This window comes from Nipponia nippon, unplaced genomic scaffold, assembly GCF_047370975.1.
Source record: "Nipponia nippon isolate SJK-2023a ecotype South Korea unplaced genomic scaffold, ASM4737097v1 scaffold_8, whole genome shotgun sequence".
NCBI classification, from domain to species: Eukaryota; Metazoa; Chordata; class Aves; order Pelecaniformes; family Threskiornithidae; genus Nipponia; species Nipponia nippon.
The window spans coordinates 38,629,041-38,654,985 of NW_028262402.1; the positions used below are offsets into that span (position 1 = coordinate 38,629,041).

General features: G+C 40.2%; 1 protein-coding gene across 2 annotated transcripts in view; it reads left to right on the forward strand.

Annotated features, from left to right (window-relative positions):
- The window catches only part of PCSK5 (proprotein convertase subtilisin/kexin type 5), a 253,671-nt gene that overhangs the window by 140,042 nt on the left and 87,684 nt on the right, over positions 1-25,945 (forward strand). For both annotated transcript variants that reach the window (XM_087741708.1, XM_087741709.1), the window contains exons 10-12: positions 3,503-3,606; positions 21,986-22,103; positions 23,182-23,370. In XM_087741708.1, coding sequence (XP_087597834.1) covers positions 3,503-3,606; positions 21,986-22,103; positions 23,182-23,370 — 411 coding nt within the window. The remainder of the gene's footprint in view (positions 1-3,502; positions 3,607-21,985; positions 22,104-23,181; positions 23,371-25,945) is intronic.

The window sequence follows — 25,945 nt, forward strand, 5'->3', positions numbered from 1 at the left end:
AAATATTCCCAAACTGCCATTCCTTGAGAAGACAACATAAAAATCTTATGAATTATACAGTAAGCAAGCAGATTTGGAGGTTGCATAAGAGACAGATTGATTTAACTATATACCATGTTGTGTCCAGGAAATCAGACCTTTCAACAAGGTTTTCTACACCAGAATTCTTACATTATTTTTTATGATTAGATAAGGATGGTAGATAAAACAGTGAATGGCTCGGTTTTCAAGATCTGCCGTGATTATTGTTTTTAGAAGTAAACCATGATTTTGAGACATAATCTCATTTGCTTACTGAGCAACGAAGACCAATTTATGAGTGGTTAGTATTATCAAGTAAGACTACTATATCTTTACATCCTTTATCTAGGCATAGTTAGATCCACCATTAGATCCATCATTCCTCTTTAAATAATCAGTTGAGCGTGCCCTATCTTGAATCTCTCCTTGAGAAGCTGAGAGGAGTATTTCAGTGCCTTATTTGTCACCAGTAGCATGGACAGCTTGCCTTATAGAACAACAGATTGTTTAGATTCCAGATTATAAAGAATGCAGCTCTTGGGATTCCTGGAGGTCTTCCTGAAGGCCTGAAACATGTTTTTCTAAGACTTTAGACAGGCTCCCAGTGAAATTCCTGAGCTGGTATAAAATCATACTGATTTTTTTTTCTTGAAGCATGTTACGTGACTGTCCAAGCATACCCTATCTTACAAACCCTTAATGCTCCTTACATTACGTGACTTTTTTTTCTTTTTTTTTCAGTCATTTTTACCAGCTCAGCTGGATAAACAATTACTGTCATTCTAGTCCAACCGTATAGTGCGAGAAATTCCACTTTAAGAAAAAAAATGTATCTATGGGCATATTAATGCTTTAATAAATGCTCAGGGACAGAAGGCATCAGCTCTCCTTAAAAAGAACAGAATAATTTAAACATGGGAATACCCTTATATCTTGTAGACAAAAACAGAGAGAAATTAAGTGGCCATGAATTGGTACAGCTTGGAAGAAATTATAGAAAAATCTGGCTACAATTAATAAGAGATTCACTTAAGAATCATCTTCCTTTTTCAGATTATTCAATTTCCTCCTCCTGTTTCAACAACAAGCATAGACAGGGCTTTCTGTGTTGACTCTAGAAGAATACATGCTGCTTCCTGTTGTGTCCCAGCTGTAGATAGAAAGGTGCTAGGTTACGTCAGCATACCCATGATCCACAGATCTACTGGGAAATGTTCTGTAATGGAAAAGATACACTCAGAATTAAAATCATATTACTGCAAAGGAAATGTGAAAAATATGTATGGTTAAATGGTTTGGTCCCTGTCTTTGCATTATTCCTTACAATCTTGTTTCATAAAAGAAGTCTGACATTTTTAGGCAACTCATGCTTGTTTTCAAGCATATGGATTATAAGGCTATTGGAAAGTAAAGTGTGTAAAAATCAGTTATGTGTGAGTGAATGTCCTATATGTCCTAAGTTTTTCTGTCCTGTATGGAATTATGGACAATGGTTCTGAAATAGGCTTTCATTTTCAGTAATTCCACCAACCTATGTGAACTTCTATTGGTTAATACCCATGAATATATGTCTACGTTCACACAGAGGATAGGCTAGGAGCAATTTTTTCTATAAACAAGATGACTACAAGTTTACAATAACTTCTGCATGCCTGCTGCCTTGTCCTAAAGCTGCAGCTTGTGGAAGCTGAAATTTGTCACCTAAAAACCTAAACTGATGCATCTTGAATGAAAAAGAAAGTGCTTATTTTTTAATAGATTATCACATATATTCACTGATTGCTTCCTCATAGCTTGATTTCAGCTCACAGGATAAGCAGGATTCTACTTCCATACTTCAGTGCCATAAAGCACTGGTCACTCAAGTATTTCCAAAAAGATATTCTCTTGACAAAACAAGTTCTGGAAGATATGAAACAATGTGTGTAGGATGCCAATCCACACAACATACACTTGTGTACATCAAACAGAGAGATGAGTGAGATTTTTCTGTGTCTTCCACTGTTAGTGGGACTTAGAGAAGAACAAGATATTTCTGCATGTTTGTTGTTATCCTGTGTCTGCTTCCCAAAGAAATTTCTCATTGAAATTTCTAATAACTCGACTTTCGTTTAAGAGTGTAGAGTCACTCCATGTAATGGCAATGTCCCACTCACCCCAGAAAGCGAGCCACACACGATCACCCATGTGTTGACCTTCCCACACTGTTATGGCTGTTGCCTTGGTGTAGTTTGTACCTGCAAGTGGAAGCAGAGCCCAAGTATTGTGCCTTAAAGATAAGTGCCAAGAATAAGTCACTTGTCTGCCAGCTTAAGTGACTTGTTGGTCTGAGAGGCACGAGAGCGTGCGCTAAGGAACTGAATCAAGGTTTCCTAGGTTTTCAATGACTGTCTAGTCCTGGACAGTGTAGACAGCAAATGCTGGGTCTGACAAACTTCATTCTGGTCTATCTTCATCATTACAACTCAGTGGATTTGTGCAAGTGAGTGCAGTAGGGGCAGCTAATGATGCTCTGATAATGATACTAAGTGACTGGTGGTGTGCACTGCAATACTTTTTACCTCTTCATTATTTAGTGGCTCAGTTTATCATTCCCTCTACTAAACTGCATTTTTAAATGGGATACTATTCATCTTCTTATAGATGATAGAAAACTGACAAATTGGAAGGAGAAAGAAAAAATACCCCAATTATGGCCATGCACCTTTAGATCATCTTCTAAGAAAAGAAATTCTCCTTGGGATGGATCTAAGAGAAACAAGAAAACTATACTCCCTAAAGATTTGATCTAGTCCTGCAAGATAAATGGGTATTAATGTCATAGTGAGGATGCAAATGGCATCTTCTTTCACCTTCCCAGTGAAAAGGTTATTAGGAATCCCTTAAAGGAATACACATCTGTGCAGTCAGGCAGTTGCTCTGTAACTATTCACATTCAGTGCTGGCTGCTTGGTCTTCTTGAAGAATACACATAGACCTTCAGTGAATTCCAGGACTGGGGGTAATAGAGAAATTAATAACAACATAGGCACCTGAAATAGCTTCAATAGGAGCTGAAAGTCCAAAGGAATTGCAGGCTGGAGCACGCAGTTAGTAAGATTTAGTAGAGCTTTTCAGCAAGCCAACATTTTACATTTTTTACCTTTGCACTTATCAAGGTAGATAACATACAGTAGTTGGTGGTCATACAAATTCCATCTGTGTGAAGCATACTCCTTAATCTATCCTTAAGTTTTATATAATAGAATATTATCATATATCATTATAGTCTGCTTAATGCAAACCTCCCAGCTGTATAAATAATTTCACGTAGTAATTCTGTAAAATTAGGACTCATTCTTTTGAATGGAACAAAGGAAAGCAGAGAAGAGGAATGAAGGTTGTTTTGGTTTGGATATTTTTTAGCTTACATGACCTTGTATTCCTACGTTCTGGTAAAATATGTCTGATCTGTGACTTTTGTCTTTCCCCTTTTTCATAGCCCATTTCTGACCTGGAGAGACATACAGCATATTATTGTCAGGACTTCACGTGCAGGACATCTGAATGCTAATGACTGGAAAACTAATGCGGCTGGTTATAAGGGTGAGAGCTTCCTTTCTTCTTGCCATCAGAGGCAACATATTATTTGATATTTTTGAAGAAGAAATAATCTCAAGTAGTTTGTTTGACTCTATGTTGTGCATAGTTTTGAGACCTTTCAGGCTCCAACTGAAGGGACCTATCTTCTCTTTTACAAGGAAAACCTCTTAGAATGACTAAACCCAAAAATAGCAGCTACAAAATGCATTGACCAGATCTTAGCCCTTTTCAGTCCTATTTCACACACTGCTGGCAGAAAACTAAGTAAATTGGTGTTTTTTATTTTTTCCTTGTATAGCTAGTATTCTGCGAAAATAGTCTAGAGTTGAAGATACAGCAGTTTCTGGATTCAGACCATGTTTTCATTCAGAATTGTTGACAATTTTGATTAAAAATGACAAAACAGTATTTTCAAATTTCTGTTTTATATGATTCACCTTACATTATTTATATTTAAGATTTCTGTCAGATTTAGGATAAAATCAAATCGAGCTATCAGGACTTTTAGTGGGACAGAAATCATACTATTCAGTCAGTTGTCATGTAGGTTTCTAAAATTTTATACGGTCTTGTAATTTTGTATTAAAGTTACATCTTTTTATCTTTATTCTCTTTTGTAATGCAAGCAGAGGTAAACATTTGTGCCATTAAATAAGATGCCTATTTTCAGGATGGGTTAAAACTGGACCTTGGATCCAAACAACATTGTATTTCAACACGGATTGGCTTCTGATTCCCATTCACTAATTTCTTACTGCTTTCAGTTTGGATTGCATCTAAAAAAACCCCCAGAATTTCTGGTTCTCTTTTCCTGAATTCCACCCAAGACTGCAGTACTTCTTTTAAGATGAGATTTGAACTGTTTTGTGCTAGGATCTCCTGAGAGAAGAATGTAATATACAAGAACCATCAAATCTTTACCCTGGTTTCACTTTAAAACTGAAGGCTAGCTTTAATCTATTTCAGATCAAGGCACTGCTACCATAGAGCATCTTTAATATATCATTCTGACCTATGACATTTCTGCTGCAATGGAATAGAAACCAAACCAAAAAAACTTTCGTTTTTGGATCCAAACCAGGATCTAACTACACATGGTAGATTTAGAAATGGTTATTTGACTCGAACCCCCTCATCACAGGAAGGTTCTGACATTCAAGAGCCTGGTTTTGTCCCATTTACAAGCGCATGCCCACACACAAAAACACATACAGTGAGAAATAGATACTTCCTTAATTGCAATAACATTACAGTATTTGTTATTGTGAAACATTTCCCAGGATTTAAAAAGTTTTGGCAGGAGACTATGACTGTATTATCATTTTGCTGGAGCTATCTGAAATTCAAACAATGCTTTTCAAGTAGCATAAAGTAGAGCATTTTTTTTCCATAACTCACTTCCAAAATTCTATATTTTTATGCTTTTCCACTTGTTGCCCAAGAGAGGCAAACACCCTGTGAGGCATTTCACAGCAGCTGTCACTCATTATCAAAGGAGAGGTCACACTAACACACCAGCAGTAGCAACACTGGCAGCAGGACTTGCACTGTTGCACCACTGGAGCTGCTTATTCTGAATCCTTGGAGCCACACATTTTTCTATGCATTGTAGCAGATAAATAGTGAGAAAAAGAGCTGAAAATAGGTTTCTTCTCCACTTGTGCAAAATCACAAACACAGATAAGCTCAGCTGGGGGACTGGGATTCAGGAAATACAACTTGAGCTGGCAGAGCTCTGCTGTAGACTCCATGGTGGACTGAAAAAAAGGAAGACAAACTAAGTGCCTCGACCTCTGTGGAGCTCAGGAATCAACCTTAACCCAAATAAAAGCACTAGTTTTAACTAAATTATTTTGGCAACTTAGGCTGAGCAAATGGTTCCAATAAAAATGCAGCTCTCTTTAAACCTCTGTTGGTTTTGGAAAAAGGAGAAGCAAAAGATTTAGGTTAAATCACAACATCCAAACCTGAATTCAAAAGGGCGTTTGCACACCACTGCTGGCAAGACTGAAACAGTTTTTTTACTATTGCACGTGGCAATATTTAGTGTAATATTACACTATTATCCTTCACTGTTGCCAATAGTAACAATTAAAGTCTGTTTTTTCATAGATGAATTACTCTGATCAGACTGAGTTCCTTAAGGAATTGTATCATAATTTTGTTGATGGCAAGATCCATATTGCTTCCACAGCATGTTCTTAACAAAGGAAGGGGTGAAGATTGATTGATTGATTGATTGATTGATTGATTGATTGATTTTGTTAAATTAACTGAAGCAATGACAGTCACAAGTAACAATCTGCCTTTCTTCCATGCATACTGGGGAAGAAAGAAAAAAAGGAGGAGAAAGAGAGAGACAGGCTTGCTCCTTTAGAAATGAGAACTGAATGGGTGGAAACAACAAAAACTTGGAAGAACCTCTCACTCAACAAAGGGTCAGCAAGAGTTGGTAGTTGAAAGTGGGTCAGCATGCCTTTTCAGGGGGCTGTTTTGCTGAGCTGCATGGCAACCCTGTCCCTCACTATAGTCCCTGGCAGTGTTTTGCCATTGCAGAACACACTGAAGGAGCTCACAGATGTCATTACTGGTTGCAAAATCTCCCATTTTTTTCTGTCTTACATTCATAAAAAGAATGATTAATTAATGAAAAACACTTAAGCCAGCTAGTGATTTGCTAAAGCAGTGCCCGTTATTTGTTCAATTTTCTGGCAAGTAAACAGCATTCGTTAAATGCAGGTCAATAGAATTAGCTCAGGAATGGGCAAGAATTTTTTCTTGGTAATTTTTTTATTATTGTTTTGTTGTCAGCCAGCATGTATCTTTCCTCAGAAACTTATTACCTGCTAGTCTCAAAAAGAGAGACTTGAATACTCATTTTGGGATATTCTCTGGTTAGTCAGTTGTCATATAATTTGTCACTGGATAAAAAGATATGTTATGCTCAATTTCACTTCAAAATCAGAGGGGTTTTTTAATAATTAAAGCAGTTAATTAGCTGATTATATGGAAAAATTTTAGAGAACATCTGTTTTTGTGAAGATATCAAAACTGTTCATCTGGTTTTGCTAAGGCAGACTGGTATTGCAAAGGCTTCTTGTACTGTCAGTTGTTTGGTCAACAACAGAGCATGTAACTGCATTCATAAAAAGAAAATACTGCATTAATGGCGACTTGTGTCTAGGTTGAAAGATACAGGATGAAACTGCAGTTTTAAAAACAGCATTCAAATCATCTGAACAATTCTTTATCTGTAAGTGAAACTCCAAATACTGACAAATACTGTCTCTGGGGAAACAGACCATTCGCAGTGAAGGAATACTATTAATTTGCAGGGAGAGTTTTTAGAGAACATCCTTCACTCTTGCTGGCTCTAAAGTGTAGACAATAACACTTCAGTACAGTGAAATAAAATGCTACTGAAAGATACAAGGAAATCAAAATTCTAGCCACTTTTTTTTTCATTTTCAGACCATTCCTAGGCCCAGTGGAGGTATTCTTCCTACAGAAACTGGGAGTCATTTCATTTGCCCGGGAGTAAGAAACTGCCAGAGTTATGTCACATCCCTTTAGGTTACTCAAAGTATCTGCGGCTTCCACTGGAAAGTGACCACTGGAGAGTATAGGTCACTTAATGTTTTACGGCCTTTTAATATAATTGCATAATTATGGTATTTAATAAAACTGGTGATTGTTCTTGTTGTGAGCAGAGTATTACCAGTTTGGGAGTGAGAAAAAGATGAGCCTATCTATGCCCCTTAATAAGAGACCTAGACTGGCCAGATTTAAATTTCTGTGACCAGTAACCAGACACAAATTCAGAGACCAGAAAGAAAATCTTCACAATAATATGTATATTTCAAAGACAAATAAACTATTCATAAACACACTGCTGCATATTTTCAATAACTTTAAAATTATATGTTTAAATCATTGTTAGAAGCTGGCATAAGACTTTTGAAAAACAGCAAGCACTTGTGAATGGGTATGTCAACCAATCAAAGCTGTTCCTCTATCAAAAGACCTTCAAGTCTTACAGACGCTAACTGATATTTTCACATGCCGTTAGCAGCCAATATCAACTCCTACTCACCCCTAACGCCCATACACATGGTGCACGGAGCAAGTGAAACACGGGCTTTGAGTTTAGCTGTTGTGATATCCTAGTTTTGGGTAGTTGGCAATCTGACACCAAATGGATGAAGTTGCATTGGTCTTTGTAGGAGTGAGGAAGACTATATCCTATGCAAGCTAGACTAATGACTTTCTGTGCTTGAAAGATTAAGCTGATATTTTCAGTCAGACAACTTAGAATGCTGTTGATAAGTTTCTTGTTCAACTTGTTGACGAACATGGGCAAATGAAAGCTATCTCACATCTGACTTGTTTTTCTTGCTCTGCCTGGGCTGTGTTGACTCAAAGCAGTGTTTCCTCACCAGAAATACCCCTAACACCATGTCCTCTGGCCACCTGCTCTTCTCAGCAGGCCCATGGCTTCATTGCCAAGCCATGACACAGAGCTATTTCTGCAGCTCTACAGCACCCAGGGAATCCCCCTAAGCCAGATTTTGTGTCCAAATACATTAGTCCTTGGAAGGGGCTCCAGGTTAGTAGTGTCGCTCTCTAAACCACTGGTGTAATGACAACATCATCAGACGAATCTGACATCTGGAGACCTATTTACCAGACATTAAGCTACATGATTTTAATGTTATGGGAATTACACTTATCAAGAAACAAGCATATAACATACCATTTCCAAATGTGAGCCACACAAATGAGAACCTTACTAAGTAAGGTGTTTCATGTAGGCAGCAATGAAGTTGCAATAAGAAGTACAAGGGCAATCAGAAGAGACTTCAGGGCCTTGGGATGACTGGTTAAATGATCAGGGGCACAAGCAGTGTTCTCCTCTGTCCTTCCAGTTGCAGGGTATGATGAAGGAAGAAACAGGGAGACCCAGCAGGTCAATAACTGGCCCCGAGACTGGTATCACCAGCAAAATTTTGGGTTTTTTGATCATGGGTCGATCTACACAACACCAGGTCTGCTAGCAGCAGATCGGGGACACCTGTCTCAAAGAGAGAAAACGACCTTTGCGCAGGAGTTAGCAGGGCTCATTGAAAGAGCTTTAAACTTGATTTGAAGGGGGAAAGGGATAAAACCAGGCTTACTGGAGATAAGCCTGGGGGTGGCATGCCAGTGTTTGAGGGACAGTGTGCTAGCAAGGTCCTCTGGTCTGCTCCACAATGTGCTGAGTACACTGGAGCATATTTGAAATGTCCCTGTACTAATGTGCACAGCACCCTAGCCATCTCAGCAGAGGTAGGGGATGGAGATCCACACAGCAGGAAAGGCACAAGGGTTGTTGATGTGTTAGAAACCACAGAAGCACCTGAGAACAGTCACATAGGAATTAGGGCTTCTCCCCCAAAAAAGGTGGCAGGATCAATAGCCCAACTGAAGTGCATGTACACCAGTGAACACAGCACAGGCAACAAACAGGAGGAGCTGGAAGCCATTGTGCAGCTGGAAAACTATGATGTATTTGCAAGCACGTAAACATGGTGGGATGACTCACACAACTGGAGTGCTGCAATGGATGGCTATAAACTCTTCAGAAAGGACAGGCAAGGAAGGAGAGGCAGTGGGATAGCTGTGTATGTTAGGGAGGGTTTGGACTGACTAGAGCTTGATGATGGTGATGAAAGGGTAAAGTGTTTATGGGTAAGAATCAGGGGAAAGGCCAACAAGGCAGATATCATGGTGGGAGTCTGTTATAAACCACCCAACCAGGATGAAGAGGCAGATGAAGTATTCTATAAGCAGCTGGGAGAAGTCTCACGATCACTAGACCTTGTTCTCCTGGAGGACTTCTACTTACCAGATTTCTGCTGGAAATACAATACCTCAGAGAGGAAACTGTCTAGGAGGTTCCTGGAGTGTGTGTAAGATAACTTCCTGACACAGCTGGTGAGGGAGCCAACTAGGGAGGGCACCCCGCTGGACCTGTTGTCTGTGAACAGAGAAGGACTGGTGGGTGATGTGATGGTTGAAGGCTGTCTTGGGCACAGCAATCATGAAATGACAGAGTTTTCAATTCTTATGGAAGTAAGGAGGGTGGTTAGCAGAACTGCTACCTTGGACTTTCAGAGAGCAGACTTTGGCCTGTTCAGGAGCCTGGTTGACAGAGTCCCTTGGGAGGCAGTCCTGAAGGGCAAAGAAGTCCAGGAAGGCTCGACATTCTTCAAGAAGAAAATTCTGAAGGCGCAGGAGCAGGCCATCCCTATGTGCCAAAAGACAAGCTAGCAGGGAAGAAGACTGGCCTGGCTGAACAGAGAGCTTTGGCTGGAATTCAGGAAGAAAAATAGAGTTTATGACCCTCAGAAGACAGGGCAGGCAACTCAGGAGGACTACAAGGATGTCGTGAGGTCATGCAGGGAGAGGATTAGAAGGGCCAAAGACTAATTAGAACGTAATTTGGCTACTGCCGTAAAAGACAAGAAAAAGTGTTTCTATAAATACATTAACAACAAAAGGAGAGCTAAGGAGAATCTCCATCCTTTATTGGATGCAGGGGAAAACATAGTGACAAGGGATGAGGAAAAGTCTGAGGTACCTAATGCCTTCTTTGCCTCAGTCTTTAATAGTCAGACCAGTTGTTCTTGGCTTACCCAGCCCCCTGAGCTGGAAGACAGGGACGGGGAGCAGAATGAAGCCCCATAATCCAAGGGGAAATGGTTAGCGACCTGCTACACCACATAGATATCCACAAGACTCTGGGGCCGGATGGGATCCACCCAAGGGTACTGAGGGAGCTGGTGGAAGTGCTCACCAAGCCACTTTCCATCATCTATCAGCAGTACTGGCTAACCGGGGAGGTCCCAGTTGACTGGAGGTTAGCAAATGTGACACCCATCTACAAGAAGGGCTGGAAGGAGGATCTGGGAAACTACAGGCCTGTCAGTCTGACCTCAGTGCCGGGGAATGTTATGAAGCAGATCATCCTGAGTGCTATCACGTGGCACGTACAGGACAACCAGGGGATCAGGCCCAGTCAGCATCGGTTTATGAAAGGCAGGTCCTCCTGATCTCCTTCTGTGACAAGGTGACCCGCTTAGTGGATGAGGGGAAGGCTGTGGATGTTGTCTACCTGGACTTTAGTAAGGTTGACACCATTTCCCACCACATTTTCCTGGAGAAACTGGCTGCTCATGGCTTGGACAGGCATACTCTTTGCTGGGTAAAAAACTGGCTGGATGGCTGGGCCCAAAGGGTTGTGGTGAATGGAGTTAAATCCAGTTGGCAGCCATTCACAAGTGGTGTTCCCCAAGACTCAGTATTGGGGCCGGTTCTGTTTAATATCTTTATCAATGATCTGGACATGGGGATCGAGTGCTCCCCCAATAAGTTTGCAGATGACACCAAGTTGGGTGGGAGTGTTGATCTGCTGGAGGGTAGGAAGACTCTACAGAGGGATCTGGACAGGCTGGATCAATGGGCTGAGGCCAACTGTAGGAGGTTCAGCAAGGCTAAAAGTGCTGGGTCCTGCCCTTGGGTCTCAACAACCCCATGCAACGGTACAGGCTTAGGGAAGAGTGGCTGGAAAGCTGCCTGGCAGAAAAGGGCCTGGGGGTGTTGGTCAACAGCCAGCTGAATATGAGCCAGCAATATGTGCCCAGGTGGCCAAGAAGGCCAATGGTATCCTGGCTTGTATCAGAAATAGTGTGGCCAGCAGGACTAGGGAAGTGATCGTCCCCCTGTGCTGGGCACTGGTAAGGCCACACCTCGAGTACTGTGTTCAGTTTTGGGCCCCTCATTACAACAAGGACATTGAGGTGCTGGGGTCTGTCCAAAGAAGGGCAATGAAGCTGGTGACAGGTCTAGAGCACAAGTCTTATGAGGAGTGGCTGAGGGAACTGAAGTTGTTTCGTTTGGAGAAAAGGAGGCTGAAGGGAGACCTTATTGCTCACTACAACTACCTGAAAGGAGGCTGTAGCCAGGTGGGGGTCGGTCACTTCTCCCAAGTAACAAGTGATAGGACAAGAGGAAACAGCCTGAAGTTGTGCCGGGGAAGTTTAGATTGGATATCAGGAAAATTTTCTTCACCAAAAGAGTTGTCAAGCATTGGAACAGGCTGCCCAGGAAGTGCTTGAGTGACCATCCCTGGAGGTATTTAAAAGACATGTAGGTGCGGTGCTTAGGGATATGGTTTAGTGGCGATCTTGGCAGTGTTAGGTTTATGGTTGGACTCGATGATCTTTTCCAACCTAAATGATTCTATAATTCTATGATTCTGAGTAGACAGCTGACTGCAAGAGTTCTGGAAAAGCAAATGTATTTTTAGAAAAGGCAATCTAGCCATACATACATGATCAAGTCGTCAACAAATTGGTGGATGTAAAGTCTGGTAGAGATGTTGGCACTCGGTCACATAGGTAGTCTTTAGTCTTATATTAGCTGAACTGGTTAGATTAATCTGAGCACTTTTTGCCTTGTAGCCCCTGCTTGGAAGTTGTTTGAAGTCAGAGCAGCATTTAGTTTAGCACCAGGAAAGGAGAAAAGCAAATCAGCTACAATTCACAGCTAGTCTAACAGTGAGTGGAAGCGTCTCCCCCAGCACAAAACATGTATGATAGGAAAAGGTCTGTGTCCTCGGGAATCTCAAACCACATTTAAATATCATAGGAGTCACAGGTTCAATACCATAACTTTTATCATTGCTTTGTACAGAAAGCTTTGTTGTAGTTTAAGAAAATATCGGAGGTGGGATTTGGAAATTAAGATAGTTGAGGAAACGTGGAGTAAAATCATGCATTTTTTAGCAGCAAGTTTAAAGTGATTGTCTTTTTATTGTATGGTCACTGCAACCTTTCTAGATGGCTCTTGTTTCCTCCTCATATGCAACAATTCAGCTCACAGCTATAAATAAAGTTTACTTAAATGTAATATTAAAATTGCATTAGGAATTTTTCAGTGTTTCATATGTTAAACCCAAACAAATTGCCAGGTATCTGAACTCTGCTAGCCATGAACAAGACCTAAAAAATCTCTTTGGGATTTGAGGAAGGTAGCTGGAAAATATATCAAACTCTGCAGCCTAGATCATGGTTATTGGATTTTTTTTTTCCCCTAGCACAAATTGAGATCCATACAATGTTGCTTCCAGTTGAAAGACATGTAAGATCAGGAATATATCCATATAGTTCCAGAGATGGAGATGTACAAAGCAGGAGAGGGAATCTCTCAGAGAAGCCGGGGAGGTGTCATTACTTCCCCCAGCCTCAAACTCTTCATTATCAAAGCTTCTCATTACTTGTCAGCTCTGCAGCACTCTGTTCCCTGCTGGGTCTGAAAAGCAAGGAATGGAGCTGTGAATGTAAAACAGAGTCTAAGCAGAAACTTCAGGCCTGTGGTGGGATACATAAAGAAAAGTAGATTGACGTTTTGTGTTACAGTTGGTTGCTTTCCTGGGGTCATATATTGTGAGTCAAACTTACATGTGTTTTAAAATGTAAATTAAATAGCTCTAAAGCAGGAGTAACAGCAGGCAAAAGGCAAAATTAGGCTTTAAATTTCTATTATAGTAGCACTCAGAATTGTCACCAAACCATGATCAGCATTGCAGACAAAGAATTTAAAAAGATAGTACCTCTGCTCAACAACTGACAGACTTGATGTCCATCTGTCCTAGATAAAAAGCTATGCACAATTACTATGCTCTGTACCTTCTAGTATTCCAAACATTGCCAAGTGGACTGACAGCACTAACAGGATGCACACTATGGGAATGACAACCTTTGACATTATTTTCTTTTAACAAGCCTAACTCAGACCTTTAGCAAAACCCTGCAAAGGACTGGGGGGGCAAGGAGGAAGGGGAGGGGTAGAAGTTTTCCGCTATAGACTCATAACCTAAGAGTCTGCCACTTAATGTGATATGTAGATTTCCATTTTGCAATATTAAGAAAGAATAAACAGGATCAATGAATTTAAAAAGTGAATGATAAACTGATACAATTCTCCGAAGTAGAATGCTTTAATTTAGACAATGAAGACTGCATTTTAAAGGAAAAGTCCTTGAAGTTATATGCAATTGCATGACCTCTTTATATACTAATTATCAAAGCAGTACACTTGTGAGAATGTTCTAGGCAAATATCTGGACATACTTGTATACATCCATGGCAATGGTGAACATGTTGTGCACAGGGTAGTTCTGTCTTTTTTAAAAAACAACAAGCACCTGCCTTTCAGAATACCAAAGCTCTTCATTGCTGTTTCATTGCTATAGTGCATTTCAGTAATTACAAAACTGGCAGTTGTTTTATTATCAGAGTGTATGCACGTTAGTGGAGCTAGGATTCAGGCAAGTTATGAAGCAGATCTCACCATCTACTATACAGTATCTTAAGCACTTAGAGCATCCTGGCAGGATGTAGAATATCTAATAATAGGGGAAGATAAGGGCCTCCATAGGACAACTCAGATCAGTTAGATGCCTGAAGTTGTTTATAACTCTATCACTTTTTCCCTTCAGAAAAATCAGCTATCGGAAACTTGCTTTTAAGTCAGGGGATGCAGAAATTCATCCACAAGGTCTATTACCAGCATTACTGGTCCAGCTATCAGCTGTCTGGCCTATTGTTTAATTTTCTTTTGCTTCAGATTACTGATCAGAATCTACTACATAGCTCTATGGGGATAGTGTGAAGTCCACTTCGTTAATTAATAATTTCTCTGCTTTGGGGTGAGGTTGGTATAGTTTCAGTTCTAAAAATCACCATCATTATTATTAAATAATTTGCAAAACACTTTGTTACAACTTTCTGCGTATTTGTGTATATCCTTCCTCTGCCAAAATCTGCTACAGCCCTATGCTCACTGAGGAATTAGTTTGAGTGTAAATATCCGTCTGGAGCACCAACAGTTCTGAACAGACACAGCCGCTGTGCAAGACAGAACAAGAAGGATGTTCTGCACCATGTGTCTGACACACCTGACAGCACTGAAATGCTATCTTTGTGTCTGCTGCTAACGATCTGTCAGCATTTCCACTTACAGTGCCTTTGACTCATCTGTCATCATCTGTTCTGAGATGAAGCCTAGCACAGACGCGCTCACCAAAAGGTGTTTTTATTGTTTGATAGGGTGAAATGACATTTCACTGCTTTTGAGTTATCGGGGAATCCTAAATGTACCTCTGAGGGTAAATTTGCTCCTAATAGAGAAAATGAGTACATTTTCTTAAAAGGTGTTCCATGGTGCAGTCACAAAATGGCTTCTTTCGTTTAAAGAAAATTTTCAGGCTCCCATGTTTTTCAATGGATTTTTGTGCTTTTTGGAAAATAAAATCCAACATTAAAAGACTATCACTAGTTAAAAAATTATAGCTTCTATTACTGTAGATGGTCCTTAGCCAACTTTATTTTGGCAAACTTTTTTCTCCCTTCTAAATGCACATAATCCTCAGATTTATTCCATTCACATAAGCTGGCTCATGTCAAGTGATATAAATGAGTATCTTCAGTAGAGGTTTTATGATTTACAGCCAAATGCTGCTGCAGAGAAGCAGCAGCTTGTCTGTCTTAGCAATCACCAGCCAGTAGTAGTCAGGTTTTCTGTTTCTATCACAACCCTGCTCCTTCAGAAGCAGAGAAATAAACCAGTCTTCCTGGTCACTCTGCTGAGGTTTTCAGCAAGGCTCACCGGTATTTTCTCTGACTCTGGGGAAAATATCCCCATATGCAGGGCACAGTAGATACCATGTGCTCTGAGGGCTTCATTAACCTGGTTTACTCATACCTAAACAAGCTCAGAGAAGTAAATCAGGAACTGATTCAGGTCTTGCTGCAGGCAGAGGAGAACTTGGCATGGCCATGCTGGGTACATATGGGTGCTCACTGCTGACCATGGACCGTGGGGTGGCCAAATCCCAAGACTAATGACCTCTGGCTGCAAGCTGCTAACACTCATGAGAGGGGGAAGTATTTAGGTGGTACGTGCTGTCGCTACTAGTAGAGGTCTACTAGTCTGATGACCCAAAAGTGTATTTTGCTCTTAGTCCTTTTTTGTCAACCAATGACTACTGTTAATAACCATATGTGTTTTAAATTCCTGAAGTAGATAAATAGTGCCAGGATGTGAATGCAAATGTGATCTTCAATTTAATTCCTTAATGTTTTAAGATGGTGTATTTTAGAGCTATTTTTTAAGTGTCTGCAAAGACTCATAGTAGGTGATGTAGTGTCAGACTTGCATGCAGAAACTATTCGCAAAGGTACGCTGGCTACTGGAGGTTTAGCTTCTACTAGCTGTCCCACTAGTGTTCCTGGACAATCCATATTTTTTCTTATCAATGAATAGGAGCTTTTTGGCAGACAGAAAAAATGTAAAATCCAGAGGGCTGATCTTTTTTGTCAAATCTATTATCAGGTAAATCCACAGTTAGTATATTATTGAAGAGACTGTACCAATACAAAAATCAGAAATTGACGTAAACACAACCGGAAGCTCAATAAAAGCAATTTTTAAGTGTTCTTTTAGCACCTTTCTGACCACAAAAATGGTTATAGGGCTGGAACAGCTCTCCTATGAAGAAGGGCTCAGAGAGTTGGGGTTGTTCAGCCTGGAGAAGAGAAGGCTACAGGGAGACCTTGCTGTGACCTTTCAATATATAAAGGGGGCTCCTAAGAAAGATGGAGAGACTTTTTACCAAGGCCTGTACATGGCCTTACCTTGGCCCCTGGACAAGACAAGGGGCGATAGTTTTAAACAGAAAGAGGGTAGATTTAGATTGGACATAAAGAAGAAATTTTTTATGATGGCGGTGGTGAGACACTGGAACAGATTGCCCAGAGAAGTTGTGGATGTCCCATCACTGGAAGTGTTCAAGGTCAGGTTCGACAGGGCTTTGAACAACCTGATCTAGTAAGACGTCCCTGCCTATGGCAGGGAGGTCGGACTAGATGATCTTGAAAGGTCCCTTCCAACCCGAACCATTCTGTGCGTCTATGATTCTGATACAGAGGCCCTTCATTTTCTCATTGTGCATCTTTGTAGCTGCCACTTTTGAGACAGATCTATTCGGCAACTTTCTGTCCTTCAAATCCTTCTCTGGTGTCATGGTAAGAGTATGAACTCAATGTTCTGCCATTCCTGCTGAGTCTCTAAAGATACCTGGATTTAAGGGGATTCTGTGGGGAGGGAAGACTGAGTTTGCTGTTTGCTTTGTCATTACGTAGAAAAAAATAAGGGGTTGGTTCTGTGTAAAATATAAAAATGCAAATAATGTGCTTAATCTAAAAAACATGAGGGGCTTGGTTTTACAAGCAAGAATAAAAAAGAATGTTCTTGCACAGTTGGGTTATTGGCTTGCAAAGCAGTTATGTGTTTCAGAAATCACATCCAGTTATCACAGATTACTGGTCATAGGTTGACATGAAATGGGAATATGGCTGAAACAAGATGAATTCCATTCAAGATCGATGTTCTCTTAGTCAGGACATAGCAAAACAAAATTAAAATTGCTTAAGCCATGTGTCATCATAGCATTTCTCCTTTTTTTGTCCCTTGATTTTCTTTAGACAATTGTCTAAATTGTCTTTCCTGGTTGAAGCATTTTGATATTCTAAGCAAATGGCAGAAACTTAGTGTAATATAGAATCAGAGCTTTATATTTGCAAATAAAATGTCAAATGTAAAAGAAATACTGGTGTAGGTCAGTTTGAAGTATTTATAGAATGAGAGTAACTCGAGAGTCTCAAATCTTCTAGTCTTGTTAAGCAACATTTAAGAAAACCACAGTATAAGGGTCATTTTAGAGTCCTGTTTTGTCGGTATCATTTTGGATGAGACTGGATCAAGATCCTAAAGTACCATAAATGAACAAGTGATAATAATTTACATGTCAAACAGATTAATCTCATTTAGGAAAGCTCAATAGTCCTCATTGGACAAACTGAAGTTATTACCATTTCTCTCCTGATTTAGTGTTTGATATGTGTATACAAAATATTTATATTTACAATGCTGCTTTCACAGTATAGAAAATTAAAGGCCAAAAATATAGTAGGGAGAAAATATTCTGCAATGTTTTTTGTCAGATGAGCAAAATAGCAAGGGAGGTTTAGCATCTAAGCTACTGAAGAGACATCCTGATGACAGGCAATGAAACTGCAGCCTAACAAATCAAGTTTAGCTGTACTGAGGCACTGGAAATGCTGTTTTTTCAGTGTCTGGGCCTAGTTTTCCTGGAGTCTGCATGATTCTGTGTTATGATTTATCAACACCAGCCATTCATATTTCTCTTAGTCAACTCAAGTGGGATATACATGCTGCCTTTAGATTTGGGGGGAGCTGTACATACTCTTTGTATATAAATGAGAAAGTTATTGAATTTTCAATAGCAGTTTCAGACAAAAACAAAGGGATTATGAAAAAGCTGGGGAAGTCTATCCAGCAGCTGAGCAGGACTTGATTTCATGGTGCACTAATAAAGGAAGTGCTCCAGGGATAAATAAATGGACTTTAGCCCCAAGAAATGTTATTTTCTTTAATGATAAGAAGAGTAAAGAGATCAGCTAAAACTCAATATTTACTTTGTGTTGCAGGAGGCAAGTTTTTCTCTGAAACTTGTCCTGCATCTGTAAAGCTCTGTGTATGCCTGTGATTTTGCAGAAATAGGAATGGATCAGTTTGCATTGCTGCATGAATAGAGAGAGGATTCAACGACAGTTCTGCCCATGGACACCTTGATCACCAGGAGATCAGAGTTTTATCCCTTCAGCTCAACAAGAGCAACAGTCTGCTCCTTAGTCACTAGCTTACATTACACCAACCTCACATTCCTATTCTGCCTCTGAAAAGCAAATTATCTTCTTATAAAACAACCCTATACCCCATCTGACATGGGCAGTGATTCCTAGCAACAACCGAGCCCAGTAGCAATTCACAGCAATTCATTACAGTGATGACATAGAGCACATAAGTGGGTATGTGCAAGCTCCTGGGGTATTTTGCACTTGCAGTCAACTTATCTCACTCTGCAATCATCAGCATCTTTCAAATATTGCTTTTCTATCTGGATTACCAGAAGCGAGCTCAGTACCATTCACATACAAATCAGTGGCAGTTGTAGATGTTTCCCAGAAGACATTTATGGCCCTGTGTGGACCATTGAGGTAATTTTTAACCTCTGGGAGGGGCACCCTGGGATAGAGTTCACAGAAGGACTAGCATATACACAGATGAAGGGGTGCAATTTGAAGGCAGTAGGAAACAAAATCTGCTTTCTTCTCTAAAACACAAGGGATCAACTACTTTTGTTAACTCTGTGATTCTTTCGTAAATTGCTATTATTTAGTCTTTGAAAATTATGGGCCTCAGCTGGTACCTGCAGCTGCTAACCAACCCACTGGATCAAGGGCTTTGAAGTGCAAACATTGCAGACAGCCAAATGTCAGCTGCCTCGAAGCTTCCCATGTGGACAGATTTAGGAGCACCCCTGACTGTCAGGAAGTTTTTATTTTGATGGGAAGGCCTTTCAAGGAAAAAATGTCTGTTTCAGCTATGGAAAAAAAAAGCCAGCAGGTGCAGAACTCCTCACTCCCACCTCTGCTTTCATGCAAGAGAGTTTAAGCATTGAATCATGGACAACTAACACAACCACGTAAGCTTGGGTGGTAATTTTTTCTCCTGGATGAAAAATGAACAGAATTCTACCTTCCAAGTAATTTTTAGGGTAGGAAAGATGTAAAGTTCACTCTCTAGATTTTATTTGTATTTTTAATGTGCATATTAGGGAAAAAAATTTCTAGGGAGAAGTGGCTTAAAAGCCACTTTTCCATCAGAAGGTCACTGCCTGGTGTTGGCAATGTTAGGTGCTCTTCTGCCCTTATTTCTGGGTGAGAGAAGGTGAGTTGAGGAGAAATTTGGCTCTTCTTTGAGCTCAGTAGTTGCACACAGCACTAGTAGTACACACAGCATTTTACAGCTGGACATCCTGAGCGCTAACCCAATGCAGGTTGCTACCTGTCAGGAATTAAAAATGCATTTTCCATGGGTTAGCTCAAAAGATTTTTCCATTCTTGAGAATCTAACCTCTCACTGTTTAAATGTAGTACTATACTGAGTAACTGTGTACAGTTACTGACCATGTGAGTTAACACTCTTGTTCTTCCCACTGTTCTTCAGAGCAGACAGAATGATTATTAATTAAAATTTTAAATATCAGAGCAATGCATGCAGTGTAAGAACAGACAAATTACTTCACATATAAATATGCTCTCATCAGTAGATGCAGTTTCTGCAAGATGACATCTATGACCAAGGAGATTTCCATCCCAGGAACCATCTTCACAGTACAGTTTCTCCACTTAAGCTTTCCTTGCCCTTTTTCTGGCTGCCTCCCCCGATGTGTAAAAATAGGATGTCTCTTTCCCTGTCCATTTGTTTGTGGAATACATTAAAGAGAATTCAGAAGTCTGAAGGAGGGCTGAATTTAATTATTTTCATAAATTTTAGTCGTTGTGTTTCATTTCTGAAAAAGGTACCTACCTCATTTGGCAGAAGAGCTGTGTTTAGTTCTCTCCAAATGAACATTTCCATGCTATGTACACTTCAGTTTGGGGCTGAAGAGGAAGGAGATGGGAAAAAAACCAGTTCATTACACACTCGTTACGCCTTGCAGTATTTTCCATTGAGGAACCCTCTTCAGTTGGCAGTTGCAGACAGTATTAGATACTGCCATATTTGGAAGATGGGATCCTGAAGCACTGATTATTTTTATGCTTTGAACTGCTATTTGTTTTACAAGGTTGGGGTTTTTTTGGATGCAGTCCTTTGAATTCTGGTTTGGCAATGAATGGAGGCTGCATTCACAAACCCTCTGCAAAGTGCAGTTGGAAAGACTTACACCATGCCTTGTCGCATTACTGATTAAAATAGCACTTATGTTTTTCTGAGGGTTTTCTGGTAGCACTGTCTGTGGTAGCAAGTAAAACTGATTTATTAATATTTGTGATCTAAACTCCTCCCTCTGGAAGCTTTTTTCTTTCAACTTCTCCTGTCAGAACTTTACTAAGAGCACTGATTCTCACAACAAAAGACATGGCTAGCAGCTCTTTCTAATTCATCAAAATCCATTTGGGAGCTTCTGTTTTGATTGGAACAGCAACCAAAAACACAGAGCTGATTCAGTAAGTGAAACTTTTAACCTTTGTGAACTGCTGGAACTCTTGAAAGTTACATCAAGTTAAGTACTCTTAAAATTACAAAAAAGTGAAAGACACAGAGTTGGCTCAAGTCTGTTGGAAATACTGCACCTTGTCTAGGTGTTGGGCATTTGAAAGTCTGATTTTTTGTATCCTAAGAAAGATGATGCTTTAAAGCCTTCTGCTTTTTTGAGTAGAAGGCATGCCAGCATTAAAGTTAAATTACTAGGCATTTAGTTTCTTGCAAGGGGACCATTGTTGACTCTCCATGGCGTGAAAGGCAGAGAGAGGTGAGGACTAACATTGAGGAATGAGCATTAACAGAGTGCTAATCTCCAGGCATGGATGCTGAGTACCACTGTGTGTGCGATGCATGCAGTAGGTAATATCAGAACTCGACAGCAATGTTAACAGCTCTCTCCAGCAGTAACTTCATCTGCAGATCTGTCCTTCATGCTCAGATCCACAAAGGAGGTAGAGGAAGAAGCCTTTCTGACACAGTCTCTGCATGAGAACCAGATTATCTTTAGGGCCCTGGATTTCAAATACCTCTGCTTTTCAGCCTCATCATTCAGACAGCTTTAGGGAGATGTTGGATCTAGCTGGTTGTCTGGCCAGTGGCAACCATGCTGCGTACAGCAATAGGAGAGCATCCACATGCTGCTTACACTCAGGGAAGTTAAGAGTGTACAACAGTTACAAAAGACATCTGTTCCTTCTTAAATTTATTGTCTCAGTTACCTTCAATATTTACATACATGCATGTGTTTGGTATTTAAGTAACAGAAAAAACCCTCCTCTGGTTCTTTACACCTTTTAACATTATGCCATATAAGAGGACTGGGCTGAATTAAGGCACGTGGACAAAAGGCAATCGGAGGCAATTTTACTCCCTGGTGTTCTGCAGTTCTGGTCCACGCCTCTCATGGTAAGGCAGTGTAATTCATGATGATCATTTGCTGCTTCTGTAATAAAGCAGTGAACAGATTTGGTGGACAAATTAGATACAGTCATTATTGTTTCTAGCAAGGAGATTTTTGAGCTTTGCGCAAAAGCAAGGAAGAAGTAGAAAAGAATCAGTTCCTGTTAGGATATGACTCTCTAATTAGTCTATGATGAAAAACAAGGCTTTATGCTATAATTGCAACCATTCTGTTTGTACCTTGCAGTGAGCCACCTCTATGGATTTGGACTGATGGATGCTGAAGCAATGGTGATAGAAGCAGAAAAGTGGACAACAGTCCCTCCACAGCACGTGTGTGTGGAAAACACGGATCGGCAAATCAAGTAATACTCGCTGCCAAAACGCTTGCTGGCATAAACTTATGGAAAGAAATTGGGTATAATTTACCCCTCCCTTGCATTGTGTATAATGTGTCATTTTGAAAGCTATACTGGGGACCTCTGTCACCTTCACAAAAGTCAGATCATTTGCGTGTAAAGGTTGTTCCCTGTAGTGCTTGGAGAAAGGCCCTAGCTTAAAGAATGCCCCAGAAGTTGAAGGTGTAAAACAAGCTGGGCTGGATAATGATTGATTCTGGTATAGGTGATGCACTGAAGAAGAATGTTTGGTTGAGTGCACTGCAGTCACCTTTGTAAGATAAGTACAAACTTATCAGTCCAGGATCTAACAAGCAAATACTCTTTTTATGAAAGTACTGCATGATATTATCGCTCTCAAACAGTCTCAGGAGAGTCTCTAGCTCAGAGGCTAAGACTAAACTGCTTTCCGCTTGCTAGGATAGGGTCTCTATAGAGCCAGGCTTAAGAGCAAAATTCTGTGTGTGCACTCTATGGATACAGAGACAGCATCAACCATAAGGCACGCTTCCAAAGCATTAAGATTATTGTTTGATAAATATGCTTGACAGGCTCCATAACTGGTATAGTCTGCAAGGATGTCATGTCAATTTAAACCAGCTGAGTCAGATGCCATTTGGTACAGTTAACATGTAATACTTGCTATTACGTAAGCAAGGACTATGTCTATGCCAGGCATTTCCTGGGGCTTAACAACCAGCTGTGATCCCATGACGATCCCAACAATTCTCAGCTGGCCACTAATCCACAAAAATGCTTGTCCCAAAGGCTTATTCCTATAACAGGTTTTTCACTTGTCCTCTTTTAGCATGTGTACATGCTTAACAGAAAGCCAGATAGTTGCCATTAGTTGCAGTAAAATAATTACCCTGTGGTGATAGTTTCAGCTAGGAAATAAGTGTTAAAACTAAGGGTTATAAGCTACTGACTTCTCAGAAACAATTGTCAAACACTGTCATTCACTACCAAGCAAAAAAGATGTGGTTGTCTTGTTTTACAGAACAAGCAAGAAATGGTGATGTTGTTTTTTATGCTTATGTTATAGAACAATACGACCTGACAGTGTTGTCCGTTCAATTTACAAAGCCACTGGCTGTTCAGATAATCCTAACCACCATGTGATCTACTTGGAGCATGTCGTTGTGCGCATCACTATTACTCACCCTCGACGTGGAGACTTGGCAATTTACCTAACCTCTCCTTCTGGAACTAGGTCGCAGCTCTTGGCCAACAGGTATAGTATGACAATGCAACTTCACAGTCCATTCAGCATGCAGAACCTGCACTGAGATGGCAGCATCAGCAAAGAACAGTCAAGTCGTTACAGTAGGTTCACTGGCAGGCATAGGCTAATTATTTTTTCTAAGAGAGATGGGGAGTGAAGTGAAAATGAACTCAAAGATGGCAATCTCAGTCTTTATCAGTAGAAGAGTAGGCTGTAAAGCTGTTGAAGGACATCATCTCCAAAACAAATATTAGTCAATTTTGATAGTCTTGTGTGACTTACCAATTATTAGATGGCTGGAAATGTGAAGAAAATAGTAACAGGCTCAGTGTTACAGAAGGAAGCTGAGTGGAAGTGTGTTTCTACATACGATTGGCACTTATTTTTCATTTTTCTCCTTTCTCATCCTTTGTTCACTATTAGTAAAAATCAGACAAAATAGTAGTTCTCTACTACTATTTTCTTTAAGCTTTGTGAGTATGGTTATGACTTCTGATGTTACCAATTTCCATATTCTTTTTTTGTCCTTGCATATTGAAGTAGTATGCTCAACCCATGAAAGGCTCCTAGTAGGACAATGCTGAGAAGTTGCACTAGTACTTTGAAATGAATGGGTCCATTTAAAAACAGCCTATTAAAATCTTTAAAAGTCAGCCATATCCTTCATCCCACATATCTGTGATGGATACTTGCTTTTGAATGTCCACCCACTCTAACATCAACCACTAAGAAAGATCAGTCCTTTTTCTTATCCTGTCACCTCTGTGTTATGTTCTTGGAGAAACTGTGACGCTGCATCAAATAGTCTCTTTTTCTCCAGACTGGACTCAAGCAAGTATCTCTTTATCCAATGCAGTATTTCCAACATTAGTGCAATTTCGGTCCCTGGAGATGAGGGGCATCATTTTGTGTATTTGCGCTCAGCAAATTGAAAGACTTCCCAGTGATATTTCTGTTTCTCTGGTCTACTAGCAGAAATTTTCTTGGAAGAAAACATTGGCAGTCCTTCCCAGATAAATCTTGCTAAATCAGTGATCAAGAGCACTGCCTCCTACCAGAGATGGTTAAAGCACTAAGAAACCCCAGAAACCTTCTCAAACTCTACCCCTTTTCCAAATGTGCAAATAAGTTGCAGTTACACTAAGAAATGCTTCTATACTTCTCCAACGGGCTAGAAAATCTTCTCCCTGATGAGGCCATAGTATGATAGGGAAAACGTTTTCTTTGGTGACTAGCAGATTTAGATGACTGCCATTCTGCTGGACACAGCATGGCTCCCACACAAAAGCTGATGTTAGCTGATGTTATATATCTCAGAAACAGCAAAAGCTGCCAAGTGTCAAACCTAAGTTGTGAGAACTTTTCTGCCGTCCCACTCAAGTCTTCACAAAAGTTTATATCCCCAGTCCTACTCTTCAGGGCTTTTAATGAATTGGCAATTGCCTGCTTTCCAGAGTGCCTTGTCATCCACATTCCCCCAGCCAGATTTGCTGATATAGTGACTATCTAGCCCTGGAGATTTGCTTGTCTTCCTGTCCCTCGGTGGTAGAAGGACTTATCTTCCCTCTTGAAAGGAAGTACCTGTTCTGGAGACAGGTGGAGCTCAAATGGACTGGTTTCTGATTGAGGTGTGAACCCACATTTTCATTAGAGATTACGTTAATTTAAAAGAAAAGATATACTGAGAATACTCTTCAAGCCGTAGATTTTAATTGATCAAATGGAGAGAAAGTTGTCCTGGAATTTTGGGGCCCTCTAGAATATCTCCTGTGTTTCATTACGAGTGTTGTCAGTGCCTTGCTGAAAAAGCGTATGGGCACACACATCTATGTATCTCCCTGCTACACTGAACAAAGAATTTGTCCTCTGCTAACCAGTGCAGTGGCAGACTTCTACCCTCTAAGCAGTTGTGAAACAGGATTTTGTTTTTCTCTTTGAAGAAATTCTTCTTTAGTTTTCTATTCCATCTTCATGCAGCAGTTCTTCCATGCTTCAAAATGAAAAAATTAGAAGTCCTTCAACTAGGTATCCAAACAAAACAATCATCTTGTGTAAACCCAGTGGTCTTAACACAGCTAACTTTTGGCTCTAGGCCTTCATGTCTTGCAGGTCACTCATAGCAAGTGGGAGATAAAGACATTCCAGTATTCACAGTTCACCTCTGGTGATGACTGGTATGTGGAATAGGCACAAAGTTTAATTCAATCAGTCTCTTTGTAACCCCTGTATCTTAGAAAGTAATTATTTTCTGTACCTGTGGTAAAGAGAGAGAACGCAAATGTATGTATTAAAATAAGGTGATGTTCGGCTGTTTCTTATCCTGTATTATCAGAAGGCTAACCAGAAAACAAAGAAACCTGAAAGGCCTTTTGATGTTTTGCCACTTTCCAAAAAACAAATTATTCATGACAGAGCAAATACTCATACAGTTGCACCAGAAATTCCCTTCCCATGCAAGCTTCAGAGATATACTGACTTGTGAGTCATATTTGACCGAAACAAACAACTCTGGGCTACTACTATTAAGGAATAAATGTATTTTGCAAACTCTAGGTCTGAAATACCTAGCATCTTCACAAGCCCT